The sequence below is a fragment of the Nanorana parkeri genome, unplaced genomic scaffold (genome assembly GCF_000935625.1).
Source record: "Nanorana parkeri isolate BGI_ZX_2015 unplaced genomic scaffold, ASM93562v1 scaffold1511, whole genome shotgun sequence".
Taxonomy (NCBI): Eukaryota; Metazoa; Chordata; class Amphibia; order Anura; family Dicroglossidae; genus Nanorana; species Nanorana parkeri.
In genome coordinates, this window is record NW_017307779.1 from 277,276 (window position 1) to 304,134 (window position 26,859).

General features: G+C 39.1%; 1 protein-coding gene across 1 annotated transcript in view; it reads left to right on the forward strand.

Annotated features, from left to right (window-relative positions):
* LOC108798581 (dynein gamma chain, flagellar outer arm-like) overlaps positions 1–26,551 on the forward strand; it is a 113,473-nt gene extending 86,922 nt beyond the window's left edge. Inside the window, exons 43-63 of the mRNA XM_018570340.1 lie at positions 1,381–1,518; positions 3,319–3,536; positions 4,333–4,508; positions 4,785–4,933; positions 5,936–6,128; positions 7,576–7,799; positions 8,518–8,604; positions 13,233–13,319; positions 13,743–13,807; positions 14,990–15,196; positions 16,491–16,641; positions 18,359–18,473; positions 18,565–18,663; positions 18,895–18,995; positions 20,855–21,004; positions 21,544–21,618; positions 22,032–22,202; positions 22,680–22,832; positions 23,371–23,537; positions 24,648–24,834; positions 26,423–26,551. Coding sequence (XP_018425842.1) covers positions 1,381–1,518; positions 3,319–3,536; positions 4,333–4,508; positions 4,785–4,933; positions 5,936–6,128; positions 7,576–7,799; positions 8,518–8,604; positions 13,233–13,319; positions 13,743–13,807; positions 14,990–15,196; positions 16,491–16,641; positions 18,359–18,473; positions 18,565–18,663; positions 18,895–18,995; positions 20,855–21,004; positions 21,544–21,618; positions 22,032–22,202; positions 22,680–22,832; positions 23,371–23,537; positions 24,648–24,834; positions 26,423–26,551 — 3,042 coding nt within the window. The remainder of the gene's footprint in view (positions 1–1,380; positions 1,519–3,318; positions 3,537–4,332; positions 4,509–4,784; positions 4,934–5,935; positions 6,129–7,575; positions 7,800–8,517; positions 8,605–13,232; positions 13,320–13,742; positions 13,808–14,989; positions 15,197–16,490; positions 16,642–18,358; positions 18,474–18,564; positions 18,664–18,894; positions 18,996–20,854; positions 21,005–21,543; positions 21,619–22,031; positions 22,203–22,679; positions 22,833–23,370; positions 23,538–24,647; positions 24,835–26,422) is intronic.
* Positions 26,552–26,859: the final 308 nt, after the last annotated feature.

Below are 26,859 nucleotides of genomic sequence, written 5' to 3' on the forward strand. Positions count from 1 at the left end.
GGTCGCACGGCTTCCCCACACCTTACTATAATCGTACGATCGCGGGATTTCCCGCGATTATCGTACGATTATCGCAAGGTGTGTGGGCACCTTAAAGCATGGTCCAATTTGCAAACAGACACATATCCATCAAGTTAAATTGAAAATAAATAAAAACCTTGCATCCTCAAGGTGCATCCAATAGTTAATCCAAAGCATGGCAAACACTTTACAAAGCATTATCTAGTTTGTTCTAGCATGAAAATAATTCCTTACTGATCCCAACAGGCAATGGGATACTCCATGGATCAATTTCTACAGTGTTATTTCTTGAAAATATCATAGCCATCTGTATTTTGTGCAGTTAGAAACACACTCTGTCCTTTTTAAAGCAATCTACTGAGTTGGCCAGAAATAGTTTCTCTGGAAGACTAGTCCGCATTTTTTAAACTCTAACTGTAAAGGACCCTTTTCCTTCCAAGAGTGTTACCTTGTTTTTTTTGATGATTCAATCTACTCCTAATCTGCTCTTCTCAAGGGTGAATAAAGCTCAGGTCAGTTCAGCTGATACTTTTTGACAGTTTTGGGGGGATTTATTAAGACTGGAGCAGACAGAATTTGGAGCAGTTGCCCATAGTAACCAGTTTCGCACTTCAGGTTGTTCAGTCAAGCTTTGAAAATGAAAGAGAGAAGCTGATTGGTTCTCATGAACAGCTGCTCCAGATTTTGCCTGCCCCAGTTTTTATAAATTCCAATCATGGTTTTTTTATTTGATAATGTTCATTGGCAATGTTTAGTGATGTGGTTATACCAGCAATCCACAGACAGTTAGACAATCCTCCTAATCAATCAGAATCACAGTGAATAGCACTAGTGATTTTTTTTGTCCTATCTTTTTGCCCTATCTCTTCAAATAAGGAAGTGGGATTCTACATATAGGAAGGCAAGTAGGCTGCTCATATTGCAAGGGTATTTCCCTTACTTAGCTAAATGAATGAGGTAGAGCTCTACTGGCTTCCATCAACCAATCATGTCTAGGCAAAGTTACTTTGTTTACATTTTCCTTGCACATGACTGGGAATTCTTTGCAAAGTGAATTTTCACCACTTTCACTAAGGTAAGGGAAAATTATGTTGTAAAGTGAAAATCCCCTCTAATGTGTACAACCTATTTGCCTTAAGTAAATCAACCTCATGGGCACTTGCTTGTTCAATTTTAAAGAGCAAATTATCTTGAAATGTTCCTTGCAAAAGAGTTTGATTGAATCCCTGACCAAAGACTATGGAAGATTTCAAACCAGATGTCTTTTTGTTGTGCACTTAAAACTAAAGGCTTTAGCGTCACGGTTTAATGAGCTTTAACATGTCAGTAAAATGATTTTGTTTTTCATTTGCTTTTTAGGATGGATGCTGGAGCTGTTTTGATGATTTTCACCTCCTCCCTGAGCAGGCAGTCTCTGTCTTCATGCACAATGCCCGGGCCCTTTATGACTCATTCAATGCCAGACTATCTAAGATCACTATACAAGATGGATGCAAGGTCTGGAAATGTTTACAGAGAATGAATCATGCTATCAAATATTCTTTGCAGACATTATTCCCTTATCAGGTCTTTCTGCAGCCTGACAAATTAACTGACTTTTTTCCCCTCAGTAAAGGCCAATCTGACCTGTGGCTGTGGTTTCTCATTCCATTGCACAATAATGATTTGCATCTCTAGGCTTGTTTCAGGAAGATTATGCCTCTAGATATAGTATATGATATTTGCTTAAGTCAATTGTGAATGTCAGACCGGTTTCACTGCTTGTGGACTTCCTATAAGTGTTTAAATAAGGAACACGTTGTAAAGATAATGGTTAGACATTTTATATAACTGAACATTCATCGGTTACGTAATCACACGGTTGTGTTGTAATTACATTGTTGAAAGCTATTAGCACCATCTAGTGGGTGATTGCGTACATAAAATGTACTGAAAAATGCAGAAACAAAAAGTCCATAGTATGAAGGGTATTCATTTATATACCTGCAGTAATACAGCAACAATTTCTTAACTGGGCCCAGTTTCAGTTGTTTTACAAAACTATTGCAATATGATTATTACTTCCATACATTTTATAGGTATTAAATATTATTCCATGCTTTACTGTAGCCCCCACCCAAAAGGAGCTTGCAGTTTAATGTTCTAAAATCAGTAAACTGTGCTGCCTTTTAAACCAAAAAGAGACAAGGTGGGACTTCAAAATTTGGGTTGTCAGCAGAACAGGAATAGATGGGAAATCTTCCAGTTGGGACTCTAGTTCTGGTTTCACCCTTTTTCTTGCTTCTGCTGTCCCAACAGCTCTTCTGAGTTTGTTGATAGTTCTGTAATTTCAGGTTTCCAATATTAATGATCCTTTAGATCAGTGGTTCTCAACCTGTGTAACCTCAGGACCCACATTTGTCCTTAGTCCAAGTAATGACCCAAGTTCCACTCTAATGGAATGCATGGCATTGCGGTACCGCGCGATCCGATGTGGGCAATAGATCTGTGGGTGGGAGATGCGTTTGAGGTGCCATTCAGATTTGAATGGCAATTCAATGCACCTCACACCTGAATGCGTGGTAGGTTTGATTGCATAGGACTGTGTGATTAATGCACTGTACTAGTGTGAATGGGCCCTCGAAAACACTAACACAACCTCAGACACAATATCACACACTCACAGACATTCTTTCACACACATATGCACTTCCCAAAATTTTTTACAAAAATTTAAAATCCACCCAGTCTGCCCATCTTAGGAGAACTGGAGTGGATCCTCAGCCTGGGGTCCATTGTGGGCTGAGGTGCTGTGGCAGAGCTCCATCCATATGTGCATCCACTTGTACATTCCCTTGCACATCCTGTAGAGGTGCCAGGAGCAAGAATGTTACTTCTCTCCAGTCCAGGCACCTCTGCAGGACACGCAACGGAGCTGAGAGCAATGCACTTATGGATGGAGCTCCCTGGTGGCCCTAGCCCAACCATACCTCAAGCTGACACTCGGCGCTGGGCAGCATATTTGAATGGCAGCTTCCCGTGAGAACTGACACTGCTGCTACCCTATTCATTCCTGATAAAGACAGTAAAATAAGAACACTTTATGAACTCAAAGATCAAGCAACAGTGTGTTGATTTGATTGCAGGATGTTTCAGTTCATTAATGATGACAAACAAAATTCATAGTTATAAGTAGAACACTTTAAGAAATAAATATGTGTAAAGTATTAAGGTGCTTTTTTTATATTCTTAAGAAGTCAACAGATTTATTTTTTTTGTCATTTATGTGCTTTCATTAACACCTATTTGTATTTGCAGGTTGAAGCACACCCCAACTGCGGCCTGTTTCTCACTGTCTCCAAAACAGGATTCCAGAATCTACCTAATGATGTTCAAGCCATATTTAGAGCAGTCTCTTTGGTTGTTCCCAACCACACTGCACTTCTCAAGGCTAAACTTACCAGCCTTGGCTTCAAAGGTTCCAAGATCATCGCCACCAGACTACAACTCATCTCAGACCTGCTCAAAGAACAACTGTTAGTTTCAGAATTATAGTATGCTTTATAGGCTCTGTAGTGGTGTTACTAATCTCAGCAGCACAGTTGACCAACTACTACCTTCCTGCTTATTGATTTAGCAAATATACTAGAACAGTTTTTTTCTCAAAGGTGTCCTCAAATCCCATGAGCAGTGTAGGTTTTGCAAGTAACATCACATTTGTACAGATGGCATCATCATTAATGTCTCAGCAGTGTGGTCGATCTATACATGTGGATATCCAGAGTACAGGATTTGAGGATAAGTTTAGGAAACACTGATCTAGAATTAAATAATATGTTAATAGTTCAGGTACCTGGCCATGTTATTATTCTAAATCGGCACCTCAGTAATGGGTTTCTCCTGAAGATAGAGACTCAGAGAATTATAAAATGTTTTTAGCATTGGGTACCACTAATTATAATCATATCTTTGATATTCTGTAAGCAAGAATGTCACCTTACTAATACCTGATATACCTAATGTGAGCTTCATATGAGCGGCTAATAACTTATAGTTGGTACATATTTGTAGAAAGTGACATCTACGAATTGTACAGTCATATGTTATAGCTAAGTTTTAAAGATCAACCTACACTATTGGCTTGCAGCCAATACTAATTATTGTAGCTTAAATGTTTCCCATTTTTTAAAACTAAAACTAAAAATATGTTCAACAACATACAGAGTTTTTAGATTTATATGTTACTTACCTGTTCTTTTAAACAGAACTTGAGAATGTGATGTGTGCATTATGCTTTGTTCTGATGTATTGCTTCATCTTGTTGGCCCTTAGCTCAGAGGAATATCACCGACATATCAGCTTCCAGTCTATGGTAGAAGTCATATACCGGGCATGTCAGAGGCGGGAGATTGAGAAGATGATTAATGGTCGCATGGAGCTGGAAGGAGGAAGACTCTCCCGCTCTAGCAGTGCTATGTCTTATCAGCAGCTCACAGCATATGCATCAAGTAAGATGCATTAGAATAAATAACTTCTTATATCTGATTCAAGGAGTAATACATGCATCAGGCTCACTGCACATACTTAGAATGAAATTGGTGTTACAAAACAAGTCATATGAATATCATATTTTGACTTAATGACAACCATAAGCATGCTATAACATTATTGACATAGATATGTTTTTAAAATGGAAAAAAAACTAATCATTATTGTGATCATGTTAGTATAAAATGTGAATGGTAAGCATATTTACTTATTTTATCTGCTTTTGCATATTTCAGGTCCTGTGCCAAGTTTAAAAACTGGCAACAGCACAGACAGAAATAAAAAAGTCATCTCTTCTAACCCTGTTCTGCTTGCTATGAAGGAAAGTCACGCCTTGGTAGCTGACGCACTACAAGATGTGCTAGGCCCACGAATGACAGGCGATGTAAGTAGTAGAGTTTGGTAAAACTTGTATAGCAAGGAGTTCCAGACCAAGATCAGTAGACAGGCATCATACACCTAAGAAAAGGGCAGCAAAAATACAGGAACAGCAAGGGTATATGTGTTTTATTCATAAACCTGTCAGTAGAAACTCTCCAGCTAGTAGGAATCTTGGCTTTGGGAGCATAACATGAGCTGTGAAGTAAATATAACTAAGAAGACTGAATCTTTTCATATTACAGTGCTGAATTTTTTTTTCCTCCTTAGGGTCGAGGGCAGGTTCCTAAATGGCTTTTTCTTTAAGAACACTAAAAATAAAGTCTGTTCACCTGCACCCAGGAAAACTGGAGCAATGTTAGGAAACATATGGCGGTGCTGATTATTGTCCTTTAATGGTCACTGCGTAAATTGTCGGCGCTATATAAATACCTGTAATAAAAATGGTCCTTTATTGTCCTTTAGGGTGGTTAAAGGGCCCGATTGTTAGGAAAACCTCAGGCAAGCTGTTTTTGCCACCTTTAGATTCCATAAATAACATAAAGTGCACGGGATAATCAACATATACTGTACATTATGACTAAAAATGAAAATCTAACTACATCAGTACATTTACTTAATACAGCAATGTGACTGCAATTCTACTAGTCAAAATCCCAACTTTATTAACATTATGCATTCTTTACTTGTTTGTGCTGGCACAAAAAAGTACTATGAATTATTTTACATCAACCGTAATGAAATTATATTTTCCCTGTGTTTAGATCAAATGTTTTGGCAGCCATTTTTTAGCTTTAGACCGTTTGCAAAACAAATGATTGTCTAAGGCAGGAACTATATCATGTTTTTTTTAGTTAAAGGAACCTAATTTTGTGGGGTTTGCTGACATAGTCCAGGTTAGCCTCTTATTACATTGAACCAGTTTTCCAGACCTTAAAGACTGTGTTGCCTTAATTTCTATGGTTGCATCTCATTTTTAATTCCCAGATTGTGGTCTTATGTTTCACAGAGTCATTTAGTGTTCAAGCAAATCCTAGGAGATGTTTTTATGGGAATGTACGACACATCTGGTTCTAGACAAATCCTTCAGAAGGAGTTAGAAAAAGCCATTCTGATGAAAGCAGATGAAAATAAATTATTTTCCCATTCACCCTGGTTGAACAAAGTGAAACAGCTCTTCAGTTTGTCTCTTGTAAATTCAGGTAGGCATGTACAACATTCTTTGTTATTTATTAAAACTTTTTTATTAATATTTGCACAGGAATTATGGATATGTGTAATTAAAATAAATAGTCATCGCTGCCAGCTTGTTTTCAGATCTTTGTCATTTTGACAGTTGTTCAGGGCATGTGTATAATAAAGGCATAAATTTGTAAAAATAAGTACATTGTTGAGCTTGTAGACAATGTAACAATCAATATATAAGTGGAAACACCTAGATAGTCTAAAGCTGGCCATAGACAGCTCAATTTTGGACCAGATACTGCTGAATTGGCCAAAAGTTTACAGAATTTCAGAAACACCCAGCTTAACCAAAGCACATTTATAAATCGACTGAGCCTGGTGGAAAAATGTCCCCTAAATAGCAACTTCATCTTATTAGATGTAGGCTCTGTTTGGGTATTTAGGCAGCAGTGAGGTCACAAGGGGGGTGCATCAGAATGGTGTCACCAAAATGACTGACATTTTTGGTGTCACCCCCTCTGAAAAGTCGGGCACTCAGTCATGGACTGAAAGCCCAACAGTTGCACGGGAGAGGAGGGGACCCGGCAGCATACCTTATGCCGCCGGGTGAACATTCCCACCTCTCTTTAGGTGTGTGTTGACATCACACTCATGCATGATGACGGCCCAGTGGGGTGATACCCAGCGGCCGCTCCAGGTCACACCATGCCTGGCAGAACCTGAATACCTGAACAGAGTACAATAGCCAGCAGTGGAGATCCCTCCATCGACATTGTTAGAAAGGAAAATAAAAAATAAAACAGTTGGTTTTAACAGAGCTTTACCTAATTTACTAAGTGAAAGAGAAAAGACATGGACCAGAACATGTCAGAAGCTGCAGATATGCTACAAGAGATGATCAGAGATCATGCATGACCAAACATGCTATAGGATTTGTTAAACACTGGATTCATGCATCAGGATACAGTCATAGACGGGACATATGTTACAGCTGACTGCTAAAGATCACCAGTATTACAGCTCCTATAAAATAGAAGATTTTACATTTGTCCTTTCTAGAGCCCCCTTAAAAATTACTTTTGGAACCTTTGATATTTATCTCAACAAGATCCATTATAAAAACATAACAAGAGAAAAGGAATGGAGGGCAAGGAAAAAAAGGGGGGGGGGGGTTAAGAGAAAAAAACCAAACTAGTTAAATGTTGAAGTCTAGTCTAAAGAATATTTTTTCTTTACTGGAGTAAACACCTAGGTAAGGAAACACTGTTTAAACATTGACTAATGACTGCAGAGGACCTGGTGACCGATCAAAGGTTCCAGAAGACCACAGATTATGCACCAGGGGTCTAAATTCTATTGAATACTGAGAACAAGGAGCTGTTAAAATCTATTGTTTATTTCGTTTGTAGCAATATTTAGTTTTGCATGGCTAGCACAATTTTCATTAAATTTTTTTATTCTTAGGTGTGATAGTAGCAGGTCCACCAGCATCTGGAAAAAGTTCTTGCATTAGTACCCTTATACAAGCTCTCAATCATATCCAAGTCTCTAGTGAGAAGCCATCCCATAAAATTGTGAAAATCAACCCTCTGAGTGTGGATAACAGAACTCTGATGTTTGGTGGCCAGAATGCATCACACATGTGGCAGGATGGAGTTGTCACATATGTGTGGAAGAAGGCAATCCGGGTAATAGGTTATTCGTTAAATGCAAAAACAATAAGCAAATGTGCCTGAAGCTAAATAAGTACTATTAAAGGGACAGTTCATGCAAAAATGATCATTTAGTTAAATGTAGATGCTGGTAGACTTAGTCACTCCCTGGTTCCTTAGATGTTTTGGATACTCCAACAGCAAGATGTTTTTTTCTGCTTTTGGTGACCCTGCCCACCTCAGTGTTCCACCACCTCTGTTGCATTCTCCTTAACGTAAAATACAATGTAAAATCCAACATGATATGTGGAACCCCCCCCACATAATGGTTATAGAACGCAAGACCCAAGAATGCAAGTGCAGATATCTCACCAGATGAATTAGAAAATGTTGTTTCCAGCAACTGCAGCATCTAAAACAACTAAATGCCAGTTTAGGGTGGACTAACCCATTCAACAATTTCTATAGGTTTTACACTGAGTGATCCGTAAAATAAGTAAATATTACACTAGCCCAGGCAGTCTCTGTTCGCTTCATATAGTCTGCTTTTTTTATCCTACCCTGATCAGATTATTAACATGGACCTGAAGTCCAATTAGAACTGAAGAATTGGCTTTTATAAGCTACACAATGTTGTCAACATTACAGAATAATTCCAGTTTAATGTGACTAAATACTACTGGCTATGTTGCCACTAATTTATAGAAGTATGATACAAATTATGTAAAGTATTAATTCACTTTTACACTTCTAGAATCACTGCAATACATGGCTATGGTTTGATGGACATCTGACCTGCAGCTGGGCTGACAACTTTAACAGTGTTCTAGGACCAGAAAAGGTAACATAGTGTGTGTCACTAAAATGTATTAGTTTACAGAGCAAGAGGCTCAATTCACTAAGCTGTTAATTATTATTTGCCCCATATTAACCATTATTTTCAGCAATCAGGACTACTGAGAGCTAAAAATAACAGTCAAATGGTGGAAAAAAAACTATTGTAATGGCGATAATTATATTATCTAAACTCAAAGCTTTATTTAGTTTTGAAAAGAGTAGGGAAAGGGTTAAAACCCCTGTCAGGTTATTTTTTTTGCAATCTTCCACCGGGAAGATTTCCCTTCACTTCTTATACTCTAGATCTGTGGTTCTCAACTGGTGGGTCACAACCCTGTGTTCAGTGAGTCAATGCATGCTTTCCACTGCGCTAGGTGAGAAGCTCCTCAGCCTCCACCTAGAGCAGCACTGTCAGTTCTCTCACCAAGCAGCCATTGAAAATATGCTGCCGAGTGTCAGTTTGAGGTGGGGTGGGCTAAGGTATGGCCACGAGGGAGCTTCATCCATAGGTACATTGATTACAACTCCCTTGCGCGCCTTTTAGAAGTGCCTGGCTCACATTCTGGCTCACAGCACCTCTACAATGTGCACAAGGGAGCTATACAAACATTGCACATATGGATGGAGCTCCGTCAAAACACAGCAGTTCACCACTGGACCGCAGTCTGAGGATCCACTCCAGTTCTCGTAATGTAGGGAGACTGGGTGGATCTTGTGGGAGTGTGTGAGAGAATGTCTGTGAGTGTGTGTCTGTCAGTGTTTTTGACAGCCCATTCACACTGGTGCAGTGTGTTAATCACACAGTCCCATGCGATTAACGCACTGTACCAAGCAATCGCACCTACCGTGCATTCTGGTGTGGGAGGTGCGTTGCGGTTTCCTTCATTTGAATGGGACCCCCAAACCACCTCCCGCCCACAGTTTGATCAGCCACACCATAATGCACGGTACCGCAACATTGTGTGTTCCCGTGTGGTGCGACTTGGGTCTTGACTTTATGACCAAGGACAAATATGGGTCTTGAGGTTACACAGGTTGAAAACCACTGCTCTAGACACATCTGGAGGCAGAAGGAAAACTCTACAAAATAAGGGAATTTTTTTCATAGACAGTTGTCACCACAAGGTGCATAATTCCTATGCTCCTCTGTTCCATCTAGGGGCAGGAGTGCCGTGCAAGCCTACGGCTTGGCGGAACATTTATAAATCGGCATCCAAGTGTCTCCTTTGATCTTGTTCCATTTGTTTCCCTCTCACTCCTGGAGACAATGGTTATTAGGGCAAGTGTGAATCTCATCAGTGGGGACACATACCAAACAGAAAAAAAATAGTTCACTACTCTATTAAAAAAAAAAAAAGTAAAAAAAAAAGAAAACCTGTAGAGAGATTGCTATTACTAACTTCTTCTGAAAATGCCTGGTGGCAGATCCAGCAACTTGAGTACTTTTTGAATCATTGACCAACAGCAAGCATGCAGATCAGAATTTGCGACTTCATACAGAATCTTGTAACCGCTTGCTAGTTACAGAGTTAAAGTACCTAAAGCCAAAGACATCTAGGCGACAACATTTTCTGCAGACAGTCACCAATAGTAGCCCCCATATTTCCTTTAAGTTGGCCAAACCCAGTGGCTTTACCGCCTAGTAGGCGCACCGTTTTTATGTTTTTCCAGTGGCATAACTGTAATCATGCATTTTGCTGATTCTAAATTATGGTATTGGGGTATAACAGATTCTTTGTTGTATGTAAAAAAGTAGACTTAGGAATGTACCAACATCTTGGTAAGTATTTGTTCATATTGTATGCAGTGGGCTATATTCTGCCATTTCATATCAATCCTAGTTACTTAGTTAATTGTTCTTAGATGTTGCAGCTCAGTAATGGTGACCATCTGAATCTCTCTGAAAATCTGAAGTTGATATTTGAAACAACTGATTTGCAAATGGCTTCCCCAGCAACACTCTCAAAAACTGTGAGTAATTACAATTGCTGTTACTTTCCCAGTATTTTACCTCAAACAAGAACTTATACATAGACAGCATATCTAGTCCATGGGTGTTCTCTCTTAACAATATTCCATAAAAAGCTATTTTTTTTTTTACAGCCAGCAAAATTGTGGTCAGTTTCTTTACAATTTTCCCTTTTTGTTCCTCTCTTTCGTTTCTACCTCATGCGTAAGGTGATTGTTGCAGTATTAGTGGACTTGTTACAACACTGTTGACTACTGTCCATAATACTTTATTATTTGCTCTAACATTTACATTTTCAGGCCATGTTTTAGGGGACTACCACACCTTCATCTTGGTCCAAGCAGTAATCAGTGCAAATAATAAACACCATGTTGCCCTCTACCTCACAATTTGTGTGTATTAAAATGATCATTCAATAGCTTAGTGATACTTGGTACCCATCACGCGTGCAGGGGGCCGCATGTAGAACACCGACCCACCCCGCACCCCTTCTGTGCAGCTTACTCGGTAGCTGGTAGGTAACAGCTCTTGATTGCTAGACTAGCGTTTCTCACCCAGGGTGCCGTGGTACCCTGGTATGCCTTCCGGCTTCCTCAGGGGTGCCTCAAAATTTTGTGGTATGGAACTGTGATGTGAAGGGGGAATGAAGACTGATATGAAGGAGGCTACTCATGTAAAGGGGGAACTCTTATGTGAAAGGGGAGGGACTCAGATATGAAAGGGGCTTCTGATGTGAAAGGGTAGCTCTTGATGTGAAGGTAGGCTTTTGATGCAAGGGGTGACTCTGATGTGAAGGGGAGTAATCTTGATTTGAAGGAGGCACTTCAATGTGAAAGGGGAAAACCACTTTTTGTGCATTCTTGCACGGGATCCCCTTATAATATAATTGACATTTTAGAGTGAGTTGCCTGAAAAATTTGCATGCTTTTAAAGGGGGCCATGACTGAGAAATGCTGTGCTAGAAACATACCAACACCGGCATAGTTAAAGTATAAACAAAGGCAAGCAATGTGCAGGCTGGCAGTCCATACCTGCTCACTGGCTGAAAGGCAATTAAAATTGCACATGACTTCTTTTTTATGTTTATTACATTTTTTATTACATTTTCAAACATAAATTTCTAAATGTAAAATAGCAATCATACATAAAGAAATGTAATAAAATAAAGAGAAAGGAAAAAAAAAGGTGCAGTCATCAGCAATATTACAGAGATATGCACTTAACAAAAAGAAAAGTAATCCAAGTATGTGTGACAATGGTTAATTTTTCCGTTTCGCACCCTAATATTACTAAGGGCACATTGCAATCTGCAAGGGTGCAGAACAAACAACATGCAGTAAACAGTTTTCAAATTAAATGGTCTGCACATCTATCCTGGTGAAGACCTAGGCACTCGTAAAAGGGGAACAGGGAAAATGAAGCAAGGAGAAAGGTAGAGCAGAGCAAGAAAAAGGACAGCCCCTGATATCCCCCAGACCACACCCTAGCGGCTTAACTATATAGTTAGAGAAGACCGTTGGAATCCTGAGGGGAAAAAAATACTCAATACCAGGGAGTCCACGCTGCCTCATATCTAGGAAGCGTGTCCTCCTGACGGGCAGTCAGTTTGTCAAAAAACAATGCATGGGACATATTATCAAGAAAACGAGAATATGAAAGAGTGGGGGCTCTCCAGGGACACACAATCACATGCTTGGCTGCTATATAAATATATTGCAACAGGCGGAATTTCACAGGAGAAAAAACACTTGTTTTTTTATGAAGGAGCACCGATGTGCGGATCTCTGGGAGGCGCAGAGCCCTTGCACATGACTTCTTTAATGCAACACATGGCATGTGCATTGTGGTGTGCTGCAGTGCATTGTCAAGTACTGTCATGGTGCATTGGGGGTGCCTTTCAGAATGAATGGCACCGCAACACATGCACAGCATTGCACATGTAACTGTGCATTGTGTTAACGTACAGTAAAACACACTGAGGGGAATTTATCATAACTGGAGCAGACAAAATTTGTAGCAGCAACCAATCAGCTTTTCTTTTTCATTTTCAAATCTTAACTTAACAAACTGAAGAGAGAAGCTGATTGGTTGCCCTGGAAAACTGCTCCAGATTCTGTCTGCTCCAGTTTTGATAAATTCCACTCTCAGTATGTTGCCTTTATATAACAGTATATTCTGTTACTTTAAGTTGAGATGTAGTACTGCTTTAATACTGGGCTGCAATAAAGCTGTTTTGCAAAATTTCCCTCATTGTACCATGCATTGATGCAACAACAGGATATATATTTTTTTCTACTTAGCTGTGTGTTCCTTCTGTCATGTGAAGGATGGCACTTGAGGCCTCCTATATGTACTAAGTTTACCACCACTGGTTTAGGGCCCCATCGACATAGCATACAGCCCCGTGTGTTCAAAAGTTTGAAATCATTTTTTTTTTCATGGAATGTTAACTAATAGAATACAATTAATAGAATAAAGTTAAAATACTATAAATTCCAGTTTTACTTTTAATGTCATCAGCTACATGATTCTTACCTAAATAATGTGATCACCTTCAGTTCATAAACTTTCAAGATATAACATGAATTTAAAGGAAATATCAAAGAAAACAAATGCATGACGGAAAAGCATTTATATAGAAATTAATTTTGTTTTTATAACAGGGAATTTTGTATATAGAGGGAGATGCTCTTGGTTGGAGACCTCTATCTAAAATTTGGCTGGATGGGAGAAACCAACAAGAAAATGCAGTAAGTATAAATGTATGCATACATTTACACACAAGATATTCTAGACAAAATATGCCTAGTTCCTTCATGCCTCTATAGGCTTGCCTAATAACCATCACACCAAATTCAGACTTTGCTGGCTGCTCTTCAATTGTAGCAATATATAGATATCCACATACAGTACATGGATGCTCATTTGGATGACTTTGTGATATGTGAAAATGTTGTCTCATTTGAAATACAGTATACTTCTTTTTGTCAAAGCAGTAACTTATTAAAACCATTAGTTACCATCTGAATGTTTAATGTCATCAGCTACATGATTCTTACCTAAATAATGTGATCACCTTCAGTTCATGTAATTATGGTTAACATATTTTTTTATTAAATTTCATCACATAGAAGTTTACAAACATGCCTTTCTGTTTTGTTTTTTCATTTTAGGTTCTGTCAAAAGCCTTCTATAGGACTTTGGATCCAGTGTTCAATCTTATTCTCTATGATACCAAGTAATGTCTTTATTATGGCATCACACTTAAGAAGCTAAGGCTGAATTTCCCGTTTATAGCACAAGCATGTTCTAAAACAACCAACTTACAACTACACAATCTGTCACAATAGCGTAGTAGTCATACAGCAATTACTTGACAATGCTTAATCTGTGCTATTTTTGCATTAGTGTTACTGTAGTAATGATTTATTTCCTATATATAGTATATCATATACAGTAGCTTTTCATAAAAAGTACAGGTTTACATTCCTTATGTAACATTTTCATATTTCTGGATCTATTTTCATTTTCATGCTGAGAGTCATATCATACATATTATATTCTCTATCATATGATAGTTGAAATGCTTCTGTCTTTCGATTGATAAAATTAACAAGAAAAACAATATTTTGATCATGGCTTATACACACATTATTTTATAAATTGGTGTAAATACAGTTTTGCATATTTGTAATCTTTTTTATTCTTTTTTCTCTGGAGCACATTTGCCATAGAGTATATGTTACATATACACTGTATACTATGAACTCGATCATTTCATTTACTAAACTGATTTTATAATTACTTATCTTTTGCCACATAAAAGTACTTTATATTATGAATCTTATTGTTGTTTAAGGTGACCATACACTGTGCAAATTTCGTCACCCTTTCGGCTGGCATCCCTCAACCAGCTGATCGATGGAACCGGTTGGAAAATCTTTGTATATACAGAGCCAAAAAGCTGCCAGCTGAGTCTGGGTATTCTGACAGCAGCCGGCGGCTGCTGTCAGCATACAAAATAGACAGCGGGGATTCCATGATCAACACGCACATAGCGTTGATTGAGGAATCTGCTTTTTTTTTTATTCAGCCCGCAGGCTGAACAAAAATATAGAGCAGTGTATGGCCAGCTTTAGAAACACTGAGAGGTTCTCATTTCCTGCATCCTTCGACTAAGGAGCCTGACCTTATCTCATTAATGATTACACTTCTTTAAAGACTAAAGTAAAATTATCTAGATATGATGGTGACCATAAAACACTGTTTACCAATATGGACAAGTGATAATACCACTTTCATCAGAATCAGTTTTGCTGTATCTGATTTATCTGCTTCTATCAGTAGTGGTATAATTCTGTGCTAGCTTTGAAACAATATTAATCTGAAGTTTACATTTTTATAATGTCTTTTTCTTAAGGCCGGTTGTTCCAGTCACAGAAGTTGGCCTTTTCTGTTCATGCACGAACCTACTGACGGTCATGTTGAATGACAAGGCTCAGAGTATCGGAGGACAGCTGCATATTGAGAGGCTTTTTGTCTTCTGTCTTATTTGGTCAGTTGGCACACTCATTGAAACTTCAGAAAGGAAGAGGTTCAGTGAGTTGCTAAAGGTCTACACATCAGTGTAAGTGGCTGTTTTTCCCGTGCATGACTTTTGATATTAATTTATTAAAGGTTATTACACAGTATTATCAGGTTTCAGCAAATAATGAATATGTCTACTGCTTCTATGCTCTGCTAAGGGATAGTCTGCACATCTGAACTGTGTCTGGTTTCAGATGGTTGGCAAGCGGCATAGTTATATAGTGTATTAACATATCCTAGGAGTCTGGACTATATTCTATGTGCTTGAGGCCTGCCGGAGCTTTCATTTTGGACACCAAATATGTAAAAAGCTGGATTACTGTAAAGAGGTTTTAAGTGAACATGATTTGGCCTAAAATAAGTGTCTAAGGGCCTCTGCCACCATGCTTTTGTTCAAGTCAGAACTGCTTCTTTGCCCATACAAGTCAATGTGAATGAAAAATCAGCTTGAAGGTCAGAAGGGAGTCAACTGCAGGTCAAATGCACCTGCCAATAAATTTTGAATTATCTCAGAGGCATCTCAAACTGATGTCAAAGCTGCATTTAATTAACAACACAACTCCAAAGCCCATTGACACGGGCCTTCAGATAGCAACAGTGCCTTGTGGTGCCAGTAAGTACTTGTGTTAGCCTTCATATCAATCCCTGTGTCCGTGTGGAGCCTCTTTAGATTTACGTAGGACCTCCCTCTCCATGATGAATTTAATGCTCTACCTCTTCTTGGCACACAGCATCTAGTCTTCTAAACTGTAATTAAGCCCCCCCTCCAAGCAATAAGCTTCCTTCTTGGACATGTCTAATGGCAGAGCCTCATTGAACACTAGAACTTCAGCACCATTGTTACTTTTGGCTCTTATTAGGCCAAGTCAGGTTCACATCTATGTATCTTACTGTAGTAGTCTAAATAAATCATACTTGCTACATTTGTTGTGTGGTCTCCAGAAAGGACATCCTCCATATAAATAAATTATCTGCATTTAAAAGGCATGTAACATGTATCAAATGAAAAAACACAGGTATGTGAATTAGCCAAACAATTGTGTAATTTAATTCAAACTGCTTAAATATTTCTGTTACTTTATCTCTTGAGTTAAGCAACGTATCACATTTTTATACCCTTTCAGATATTGTAATATGATTCTTACAATTATTATGACTTTTCTGATCATGTTTATCCAATTTATTATTATAATTGTGATATCCTGGTTGTTGTGAGTTAAATGTAAATATAACCATAAGGAAAGTTTTTGGTCATATTTCTTTTTTATTCTGCTCTGAAGGTAGTGTATGGAAATATAAGAAACTAAGCAGTTGGTTTTGTTTTTGGATTGCAGTTTACCAGATGATGAGCAAGAGATTTCTGTCTTTGACTATTATCTTGATGAGTCAGGAGAGTGGGACACATGGCAGTCACGCTTACCTGACATCACATATGTTGGTAATACAGACATCATGGGAGAAGTGTTTGTTGAAACACAAGACACAGTAAGTAGATTGGCTCTAAAGTGGTGCATTTAAGCTTTGGGCATACTGATGGGCAGTCAGAATATGACCAATGAGACCTGGCATTGCCAATTGTCCAAATATCACCAGCTTTGGTTTAAGTGCCATGTTTTTGCATCTGCTAGTGTGTGGCAGTTTGTATAGTAAAACAGTAGAAAGGCATCATGGCACACTCACAAACCAGCATGTAAAACAACTTGTCTCACCACTAGGGTAATAACAGAGGTTTGGATACACGTCTTCTGCAGAGGATGTGAAAGCCGCACTGCCGCGCCAAGGCACCTCTTATAGTGCGGTCCTAACTCTAAACTATGAGAGTCTCCATCTTGGAGCACATGGGGGCAGAAGATTTCAAATTGGGTGCAGGTTTGTCAGGAGGACGCCCGGCCTCCTTAAAAGCACAGAAACACACAAGGGATCCCGCACATCCCAACGGCAGCTGAGAAACCCCATGCGGCGCTGCACCAAATCGGTCAAGCAAAACAAACGACAAACGCACTCAACAATTTGTCACCAGTTATACAGTGAGGTGCACACGAAATGGGCTTTGAACAGTAAAACAATAGAAAGGCCCCCCCTCCAAGCAATAAGCTTCCTTCTTGCACATGTCTAATGGCAGAGCCTCATTGAACACTAGAACTTCAGCACCATTGTTACTTTTGGCTCTTATTAGGCCAAGTCAGGTTCACATCTATGTATCTTACTGTAGTAGTCTAAATAAATCATACTTGCTACATTTGTTGTGTGGTCTCCAGAAAGGACATCCTCCATATAAATAAATTATCTGCATTTAAAAGGCATGTAACATGTATCAAATGAAAAAACACAGGTATGTGAATTAGCCAAACACAATTGTGTAATTTAATGCGGTCCTAACTCTAAACTATGAGAGTCTCCATCTTGGAGCACATGGGGGCAGAAGATTTCAAATTGGGTGCAGCTTTGTCAGGAGGACGCCCGGCCTCCTTAAAAGCACAGAAACACACAAGGGATCCCGCACATCCCATTGGCAGCTGAGAAACCCCATGCGGCAGTTTGTATAGTTTATTTTCTGTTTCTTTTTATATAAATACCCAGGATAGCAATTTTTCCAGTAAGGTGTCAAAACAATCCAAACTGAACTACTGGCAGATAAAAATGAAAGCACAAACATTGCAGATCTGTATTCATTAATACGGCTATAAATAAATATTGTTTTTTAAATGCAAGCAGTGTAAGTACCTGAATCTGACCTGGTATTAACCTCCTAATCCCTGTGCAGCAGAGCTCTGAATGGGAGAAGGAAAAACATGACAAGGAGTCAGTTAGTTGTGCTGCATTGCTCATGTGCTAACAAGGAGAATGCTGATAAGAGGAGATAGCAGAGAGATGAACTAATCAGTCTGCTGCTTCTCCTTTCACTGTTTAGTGAAAGGCTGGGAAAGGTACAAAACCTTTAAGTGTTACTTAACTGCAGCAGAGAAAAATCAGGTATCCTGCCTTACCAGATACGACTGTGCAATGTGATAGAACTATTTAAATCTCCGGACCGGATAGGCAGAAATACAAATCCAAAAAAATAGGTACAGCTGTTCCCTTATATGTACAGCATCTGTGTATTTAGGTGTTACTTTATAATGTTACTTTTGTGGGACACAGTTAAATCAGTATATGTAGAAGATTTTACAGGAGTTTTTTTCATGTATTTTTTTTTAAATAGATTATAGTTCGCACCTTCTTAGAATATGCCAGCATGGGATCGCAACATGTCTTGTTAACTGGACCTCAGGGATGTGGGAAGACAGCGCTAATGAATGACTTCATCTCTACCCGAGGCATGTGAAAGATCTTGTGGGACAATCATTCCTTTTCCTCGTTAAGTGTCTTTTAAATGTGTTATACAGCTGCCTCATTCTGTATTTACAGATCGAGCCCGTACATTGCTCAAAAGAATGGTGTTTTCAGGATCTTCAAAGGCGAAAGAACTACAAGAGCTTCTAGAGCAAAATATAGTCCATAGGCAAGGTACTGCAGGATCAATGAAATGACATCATGATGATATCAACTAAACTAATATAACCTTACAGAGACTTTGCCCAGGCTATGAGCTGGATCTCTATGACCTTTGAACGCCCTGTGTATATATTTATATGTATCATCTTACATACCTGGACTGCTATTAGCAACAGTTATTTTATTTAAAAAATAATGCCACTTTATAAACTAAATGTGAAATGTAACAATTTGTGTTTTCAGGCTTCATATATGGTGCAAGAGATGGGAAAACATTGCATCTGTTCATTGATGATCTTAATCTCCCTACACCCGATGAAAATGAGGTGCAGTCTTGTAATGAGGTAAAGTATTTATATTTCAAAACTGATCTTACAAATGACTTGGAGACTTTGTGACTGTAAATATAATTATAAGTTATTAGTAATTTAGCACATCAGTAGTTAAATGGTAAACCAATAAATATTTCAATATTTTTCTATAAGGCTAACAGTGTTCAACATTTGGTATTCATTACTCATTCATTCCAGTTCCAATCTCCCTTTAAAAGGAACCTATGAGCATAGAAATATAGGAGTTGGCATTGCTTCCTTGTCTTAAAAGTTCAAGCTCCAGGGCTGTCATCTTTATCCTCCTTTGTTACTGAACCCCCCCCCCTCCCCTCTCTCACACACAACATGCTAATGATTTTTTGATTTCTGTGTTTACTATATAGCTCATTTTAGACAGAGTGACGTCTTTTCTGGGTCTCTGCTCTTCTTTGTGCAATGAAGGCAGATCATGGCAGGTGGGAGGAGCTTTGAGGGTGCTGTATATAACTTTCTGAAAACATCAGAGCATTCAGCCTTAGTTCCCCCTTTAAAGGAGAACTATGGGGTTAAGGCTTTTCCCCATAGTTCTCCTTAGGGTAACGGGAGCTGTAGCTCGCGGTATACTAAAACGCCGCAGAGTGTGAGTGAACGCCGGTATGTGTTCGCTCACCTCCCGATGAAAAGCACTCACCTCATAGTTCTCCTTTAAGAGCCCTCAGCCCTCTTGGCAAGATTTACAAATGCAAATATAAAAATGCCGTGATGGGTGGATGTCAGTCAAATCACTGGCCGCATGATATTTTTGGATCAGGGACTCAGTATGCATTAAAATAAAGATAAAGAAGATTTCCCAGAGTTTGCATCTTTAGAAAATATGTCAGTAGTGTCGGCTCCCTTACTACAAAATGAATCCAGTCTCAAGTGTGTAACCAAGATCTATCTTGATGGTTTTCAACATCAAGTATGTGTGCTTGTAGTGCATCAACAGCTTTATTGCAGCCCAGTATTAAAGCAGTACTACATCTCAACTTAAAGTAACAGAATATACTGTTATATAAAGGCAACATACTGAGAGTGGAATTTATCAAAACTAGAGTAGACAGAATCTGGAGCAGTTGCCCAGGGCAACCAATCAGCTTCTGTCTTCAGTTTGTTCCGTTAAGATTTGAAAATGAAAGAGAGAAGCTGATTGGTTGCCATGCACAACTGCTCCAGATTCTGTCTGCTTCAGTTTTAATAAATTTCCCTCTGTATGTTTAAAATATAAAAATCACTTTTCCGCAAACAGCAAACACTTTCAAGCTGCAGATAGAAAGGGTAACAGGTAACTTTAACGAAGTTCGAGAATGAGTATATGTAGTAACTCTGCCACAATTATCACCTGCAGCTTCAGGCAACCCATCTGGAAAACCAGGGTCTAATTAGAACAACACTACAGACCCCTACCCCAAGGCAACGGGCACCCCATGTACAGTATATGCCTCTGAGATGTGGTGCTGTACCTTATCATATAATTATGCCTCCACTACATGCCAAAGGGGACTGTACACTTTGTACTGTAGACAACAGGCATTGCTCAGGAGAAATAGCAGCTGTCCAAACCACTACATTACAATTCTACTTGTCAACCATATAGATTTCAAAATGATAGAGAACCATGTAGTGAGGATCCCTTACAAGTGCATTTGTTTATTCTGCTTTGTAGAAAATATATTTCTGCAGTTGCATTATAATGTATTTGTTATGGAGGCTGTTAGAAAGCAAATTTTTAGATCTAGTAGCTAGATGTGTTTGAATCAGCTTTCTTTGTAAAACTTGATACTGTAAGCTTTCCTGTAGTAACAGATACTGTTAAGCCCAGGTCCTAAATGTAGTCCTATATTCTCTTCCAGCTGCTAAGAATGATTCTTGACAATAAAGTTTTGGTGAGATTGAACAAACCTTTTGAGTGGCAGACGCTGGAGGGACTCCTGGTCCGAGCTGTGATGGCCGTACCCCAATATGCCAACAACACACAAAGAATGGCAGCTCAGCGGCTACTGGTAATCTTAGTTATAACATTGATGAATTTCCTTCCTTGTCCATCGATAAATGGATATTAGTGACTGTTTGATATTGACTAAGGTAGCAAAGTTTTTGATTATGATCTTATGATTTTTTTTTGTTTACTTCACCTTATTATAAGTACAAAGCAATCACCCCTCAGGAATAGTGATGGGCTCGGGCGTGTTCGCAGCTCCACATGCCGAGCCCGCCAGGAAGCTGACAGCGCCGCAGCGACAACCACAGGTACTGAGACATTATCCCGGTCCACAGCTGCAGAGATCGGGATATGTCTCAGTGCCTGTGAATTTTATTAATTTATTATTGGTATTTATATAGCGCTGAAAATTTATGCAGCACTTTACACAGTGCACATTCACTTCAGTCCCTGCCATCAAGGAGCTTACAATCTAAGGTCTTTATCATACATGCATACATACGAGGGGCAATTGAGACAGGAGCCAATTAACATTCCAGCATGTCTTTTCTAAAGCATTTTCTAAAGATTTGCATTAATCCATGTCTGTTTTAACTTTAGCGCCACTTTTCCATATTTTATCTTCGGGATATTGAGGGCTCTCATCTCCAACAAGTGATCTTCTCTATACTGGAAGTAAGTGTCATTACTAATGTAGCTTCTTGGATTGAAGGAAAGGCATTAAAGTAAACTCAACCTGGCTTATTAGGAGCCCTTTAGGTAACAGAAGTACTATAGCTCAGGCACCTTTGGTGCCCAAATTACCTTTGTAAGTCTTCAGATCAATCCCTATGTCCTTGTGGAGCCTCACTGATCTTAAGCGCAGGCAACTGTCAACACCTCAACTTGTCTCCAAAACGCCCTATTCCCATGGACTAAGCCCTTTACATTCCATCATCAAATGCTGGGGCTTCAGTGGGTGGAAGAGACTGTGGCATCAAATAACAGGGTTTACTCAATGATCGCTGAATTTATTTACTGTTTTCCTGCATTCTGTGCTAACAAGGCTTGCAGTGATATAAAACACATAATTGGTGTTTTTAATGAAGGCAAACATGGGTGACAAGGATGGCCTCACCTTGCAAGAAGATCTTCAGCTATCCCTGGTCAATGCTTCATGCCATCTTCTGGAGTCTGTGAAGAAAGTGTTGGTACCATCTCCTACACCAGGCAGACAATACTACCGGTTCTCTTTACGAGAGATCACCAAAGTATTTCAGGTAACATTAAGTTAATTTGTATTTAGAATGTATTTGGTTATTTAGAATTGTCTTGTGTTTTGAGGCAACAGTCACAGTTAGGATGCAAAATGTCTGAGATGATGTCATAATCCTGTCTGATATTACTTGTGCTTAGTTCATAAATTGTCCTGCTGTGATATGTTGATACATAAGCTCATCGAACCTCTTCATGCTCTTATGCGTTAACATGTTGCCCAGATGTGCTATGTATTGTGCTAGGTGGTATTAGTACTTTACATTCTTTACTAGTGTTTGTAGCCTAAGCCTAGTATTCATTAGTGAGAATTTAAATAACAGAATGATCTAACTTGCACTAAACAGTCTAAACTATTTTTTTCATCAACGATCTGCTATTACCTATAGCGAGAAGAAGACTTTGTACAATTACTTATGAAATAAAATTATAGAATTAGAAATTAATAATAATATATTTTCACACATTTTATTGTGTTGTAGTCTCTTCGAAGACTGTCCAGTGAAGATCGTGAAGACCGTAGTACTGTTGCAGCATATTGGCAGCATGAAGTTCACCGTGTTATACGAGACAGGCTGTGTCGACATGCCGACATCAACTGGTTTGACTCAGAAATGACCCAAAAAATTAAAGAGGTATGCTGTTTTAAGGATCATAAGCACATTGTCACACTACACTTTCTGTATTAGGGGCTGAGTAAACGAGTAAACTTTCTGAATTTTTTACTTATAACTTTATATTCCTGAACTTTTTAAGTAAGGAGTAGTTAGATCAAGCAACTGGACAAGGAAGAAAACCCTGACAGTAATGCCCGCTACATGAGCTGTAAAACTACAGTTGATGGATACGGAAAAAGTTGTTTTTTTCCATTTGCGCAATTTACAGAAGCTTCAACGCAGTGGTCACAGACATTCCCCTGCTGTCCTTATTTCATCCTGCTCCAATCTTGTGTATTTATTTATGGTTCCTTTTTTGGTCAGTATTTTCCAGATATTTCAATGCCTTCGGACCAAAGAACATTTACAACATTTCCTCTAGAAATGAAGTTTTCTCACCATACTAGCACAGATAATAAAGGTGTCAAGGTAATACATGCACAAAAATGTATTATCACTGTCATATTCATGTTTCTATACTTTTAACAGATGCTTTACAACCTTTGTTTGCTTCCAGGTTTTGCTTCAGTCTCTTGCCAAACTAGATGATGTGCAAAGTTTCTTGAAGACCACTTTACAACATTACAATGAGGAACTTGGGCACCAAAAGCTGCACCTTGAATTATCAGAGAATTCTGTATTGCAGATAATCCGTATACACAGAGTACTCTCTTCTGAGAAGGGGTGAGCTGTATTGTACTAGACTGGAGCATGGTATCCCACACATATTCATTCCTACAAGAGTATTGTTAAAGAGTGAAGGTTTAAGAGTGGAGTTGTTGACGACAAGTGTACTTTTTTGAGTGGTGGTTTTGTGGAGGTGTCTGTTGCTAATTTATCCCAGTAGTCACCCAGTTAGTTATATCCATCTGGACCTCCTCTGTAATGTTAAAGACATTTCACTACCAAGCAAATCATCCATGAAGCTTCCTCAGTTTTAATAATCATCAGGAACAAACCCAGGAGTTACCCGTGTGGCTATAAATGTTGAGGTTTGTTCATGATAATCATTAGCACTGAGAAAGCAAATTGAATGCGTCAATCATGAAGCATTACATTGCAAGTTCAGTTGAATGTGACTAACTACTACCGTATATACTCGAGTATAAGCCGAGTTTTTCAGCCCATTTTTTGTGCGGGAAAGTGCCCCCCTCGGCTTATACTCGAGTCAGCGTCTCGAGCTGGTCAATAGGAATAATATTCAGATTATTTGGTAATTAAATTTGCAGCAATAATAATACAAACATACACACAACACATATTGTAGCTGCTACAAATTAGAAATATTGAATCCGTGATGATGATGGCTAGGACTAGTTTAACAATGAAGATGCAACTTCTCTTACTATAGAAATGCAAGATGCCATGTTTAGAATATCCATACATTTCCTGTTCGGGATGCCTACAGTTGGGTAATTACGTTTTTGAGCATTCAAAATGTGCCTCACTAATTATTCTATTTCATATTTTTGTAATCAATTGGGTAGTTAATGGAGGACTGCTTACCACGTTTCTTGACATCTGTTTTGCAGTATCAAATTTCAAGATTTGCCATTAATGGTAGCTGTTAACATTTCTGGATTTACTGATCATAGAAAAGAAGCATTCTTGTCTTACCTGATAATGGATGCTACCGGTCCGAAACTGTTGTATGGACTGTACATGTTTGAACTTTGAATAAAGATTCACATGGTGCTGCATATATCTGGCAAACACTAATTTACTAGTACATTAAACCCAGTAATGGCTTGTTTGAATGTTATTCCTTCTGCTAATATATGTTTCTAATTGCAGTGGCAATGCATTGTTGGTGGGATGTATTGGGTCTCACCTATCAACTTTAGTGAAGCTAGCCCTTTATGTTGCTGACATACCTCTACATGTAGTGGATACATCTGGGCACAACAACTTTGTCAGTAGTCTGAAATCCGCCATCCAGATTTCTGCAGTTGAAGGAAAACCAACAGCTATTCTGTTAACTGTAAGTTTACCATGCCCTGGAGCTTAATGGTGAAGTAGCTCACAAGAAAAAAAACTCCTCTCTAACTGTTATAAACTGATAAAAAATGTAATCTGCAATGATTATTTGGGGTAACTATACGTTGAACAACACCACTGCAATGTTTACTTGTTCTTTACAGAGCAATTCTAGTTCAAGTGAAGCTGGCCATTGGGCTGCTATTTCTATCCAGTACACTGCAGATGTGCTAATCAGAATTTTTTATCAATATAACTTTATTTGAGTTGTCAGTAATCCACGGCATGCACAGTGCACACAGACAAACTCAAACAGGTCTATTCACTAAAGGGTGTAGAGTTTGGAGATGGCAGGAGAAGTGAACAATCTAGGACAACATAGTTGATCTGGAAAAGTTCACCAATTCGGCTCACTTTCCAGTTCAGCTATGTTGTCCTAGATTGTTCACTTCTCCTGCCTTCTCCAAACTCTTCACCCTTTAGTGAATAGACCTGACAGGATCAATAGTAAGGCAGTTGTAGCATAATTCCTGAAGCCTGTACTATATCATTTTCTATCATGAGTTCATACAAGGCAGCTAGTCTGTAGTGGGATGTGTCAGCCTCTAACACAGGAACATCACCATATTACCAACAAAGAGGTAATGTGTACTGATACATTGCAATAGAGTCTGCATAAACATCTGAATTACTAAGCAGGTATGTTGTGCATCATCTTCTCATCCTAAAGCACAGTTGTGGTTGGAGTGTTAGTTTAAATGATAAATCAAGAATTTGAAATATGAAAGAGTTTCCATTTATTGCATGTATTCAGTTTTATCTTTTCTATCACACTTCTATCAAAATTATTTGATCATCACATGTTCTGTCTAATCCACTAAACAGTTAGTCAGATCCTTTTACATTCCATGTGTTTCATCCTGGAAAGTACTGTCTTTTAATTCATTGGAAAACATATTTGATGATGTCAGGCAAGTGGCAATTTGCAATTTGCCCTGATTACTTAATTGTCATGCTTTTTGAAGTTACTTTGAGCAGAACAATTGACTGATTTGTGTCTAGAAATTAATGTGTTCTGTTGCCATAGTAATTATCAGTGCATGCTGTGTGCATTCATGGTTCTGATTACGGCGTAGGTAAAAGGCCAACTAGGTTGTCTGCTGTTATCTTATTAGTCACACATAGTGATCTTGTTAAGTTCTGTGGATACAATACGTCATTGTTTAATGATTTCTCTGAGCGGTTCTCTTTTTTTAAATATTTGAACAACTAAGTGACTCATTATAGGCTAGATCCTACTGAGAACATTTTAATGTTCCTGTCAAGCTGCCCATACAGAAAGGAATTTACAGTATTTAAGTGGTAGCCAATAATCAGACCCTTGAAGTTGCATATTTTCTTATGTTACCTGTACCTTGAGCAAGAGACACAGAGTATTCTTGATATGTTGGCAATTTTTAGTACAACAGTGCGAAGCATCATTACTGGCGATTCCTCAGGTTTCATTAGGGCAACACAAACTGTCTTTGTCCTTGCGCCAATAACAACCATGTAGCAGTTGGATGTGCTCAGTGGCGTAACTACCACCATAGCAACCCATGCGGGCCCGGGGGCAGAGGGAGGCCCAGTCAGGAGGCTGGGGCTCAGCAGCTGAGGTTGAGGAGGCCGGGGCCCCAGTAGCGGTGGTGGTGGAGGAGGCCAGGGCCCTGTGGCAGCGGTGAACGAGGAGGACGCCGGGGACCCACGGCGGTGGTGGCTTTGGTGGAGGAGGAGGTGGGGGCCCGGTGGTGGAAACAGAGGTGGCCGAGGAGACCAGGATCTGGTGGCGACAGTGGAGGAGGAGGAGGTCGGGGCAGGCAGTGGAGGAGGTCAGGGCTCAGCAGTGGGCAGTTTGGGGTTGACAGGTAAGAGGTGTGCAGGGAAAGGGACCCTGACCAGCCCACCTGAGATCCTGCAGAGCCCACCATAGCAGAGCTGAAGAGAAGGAGACGGCGCAGGCATGGGAACGTGTTCTGGAGGTAAGTCCCTC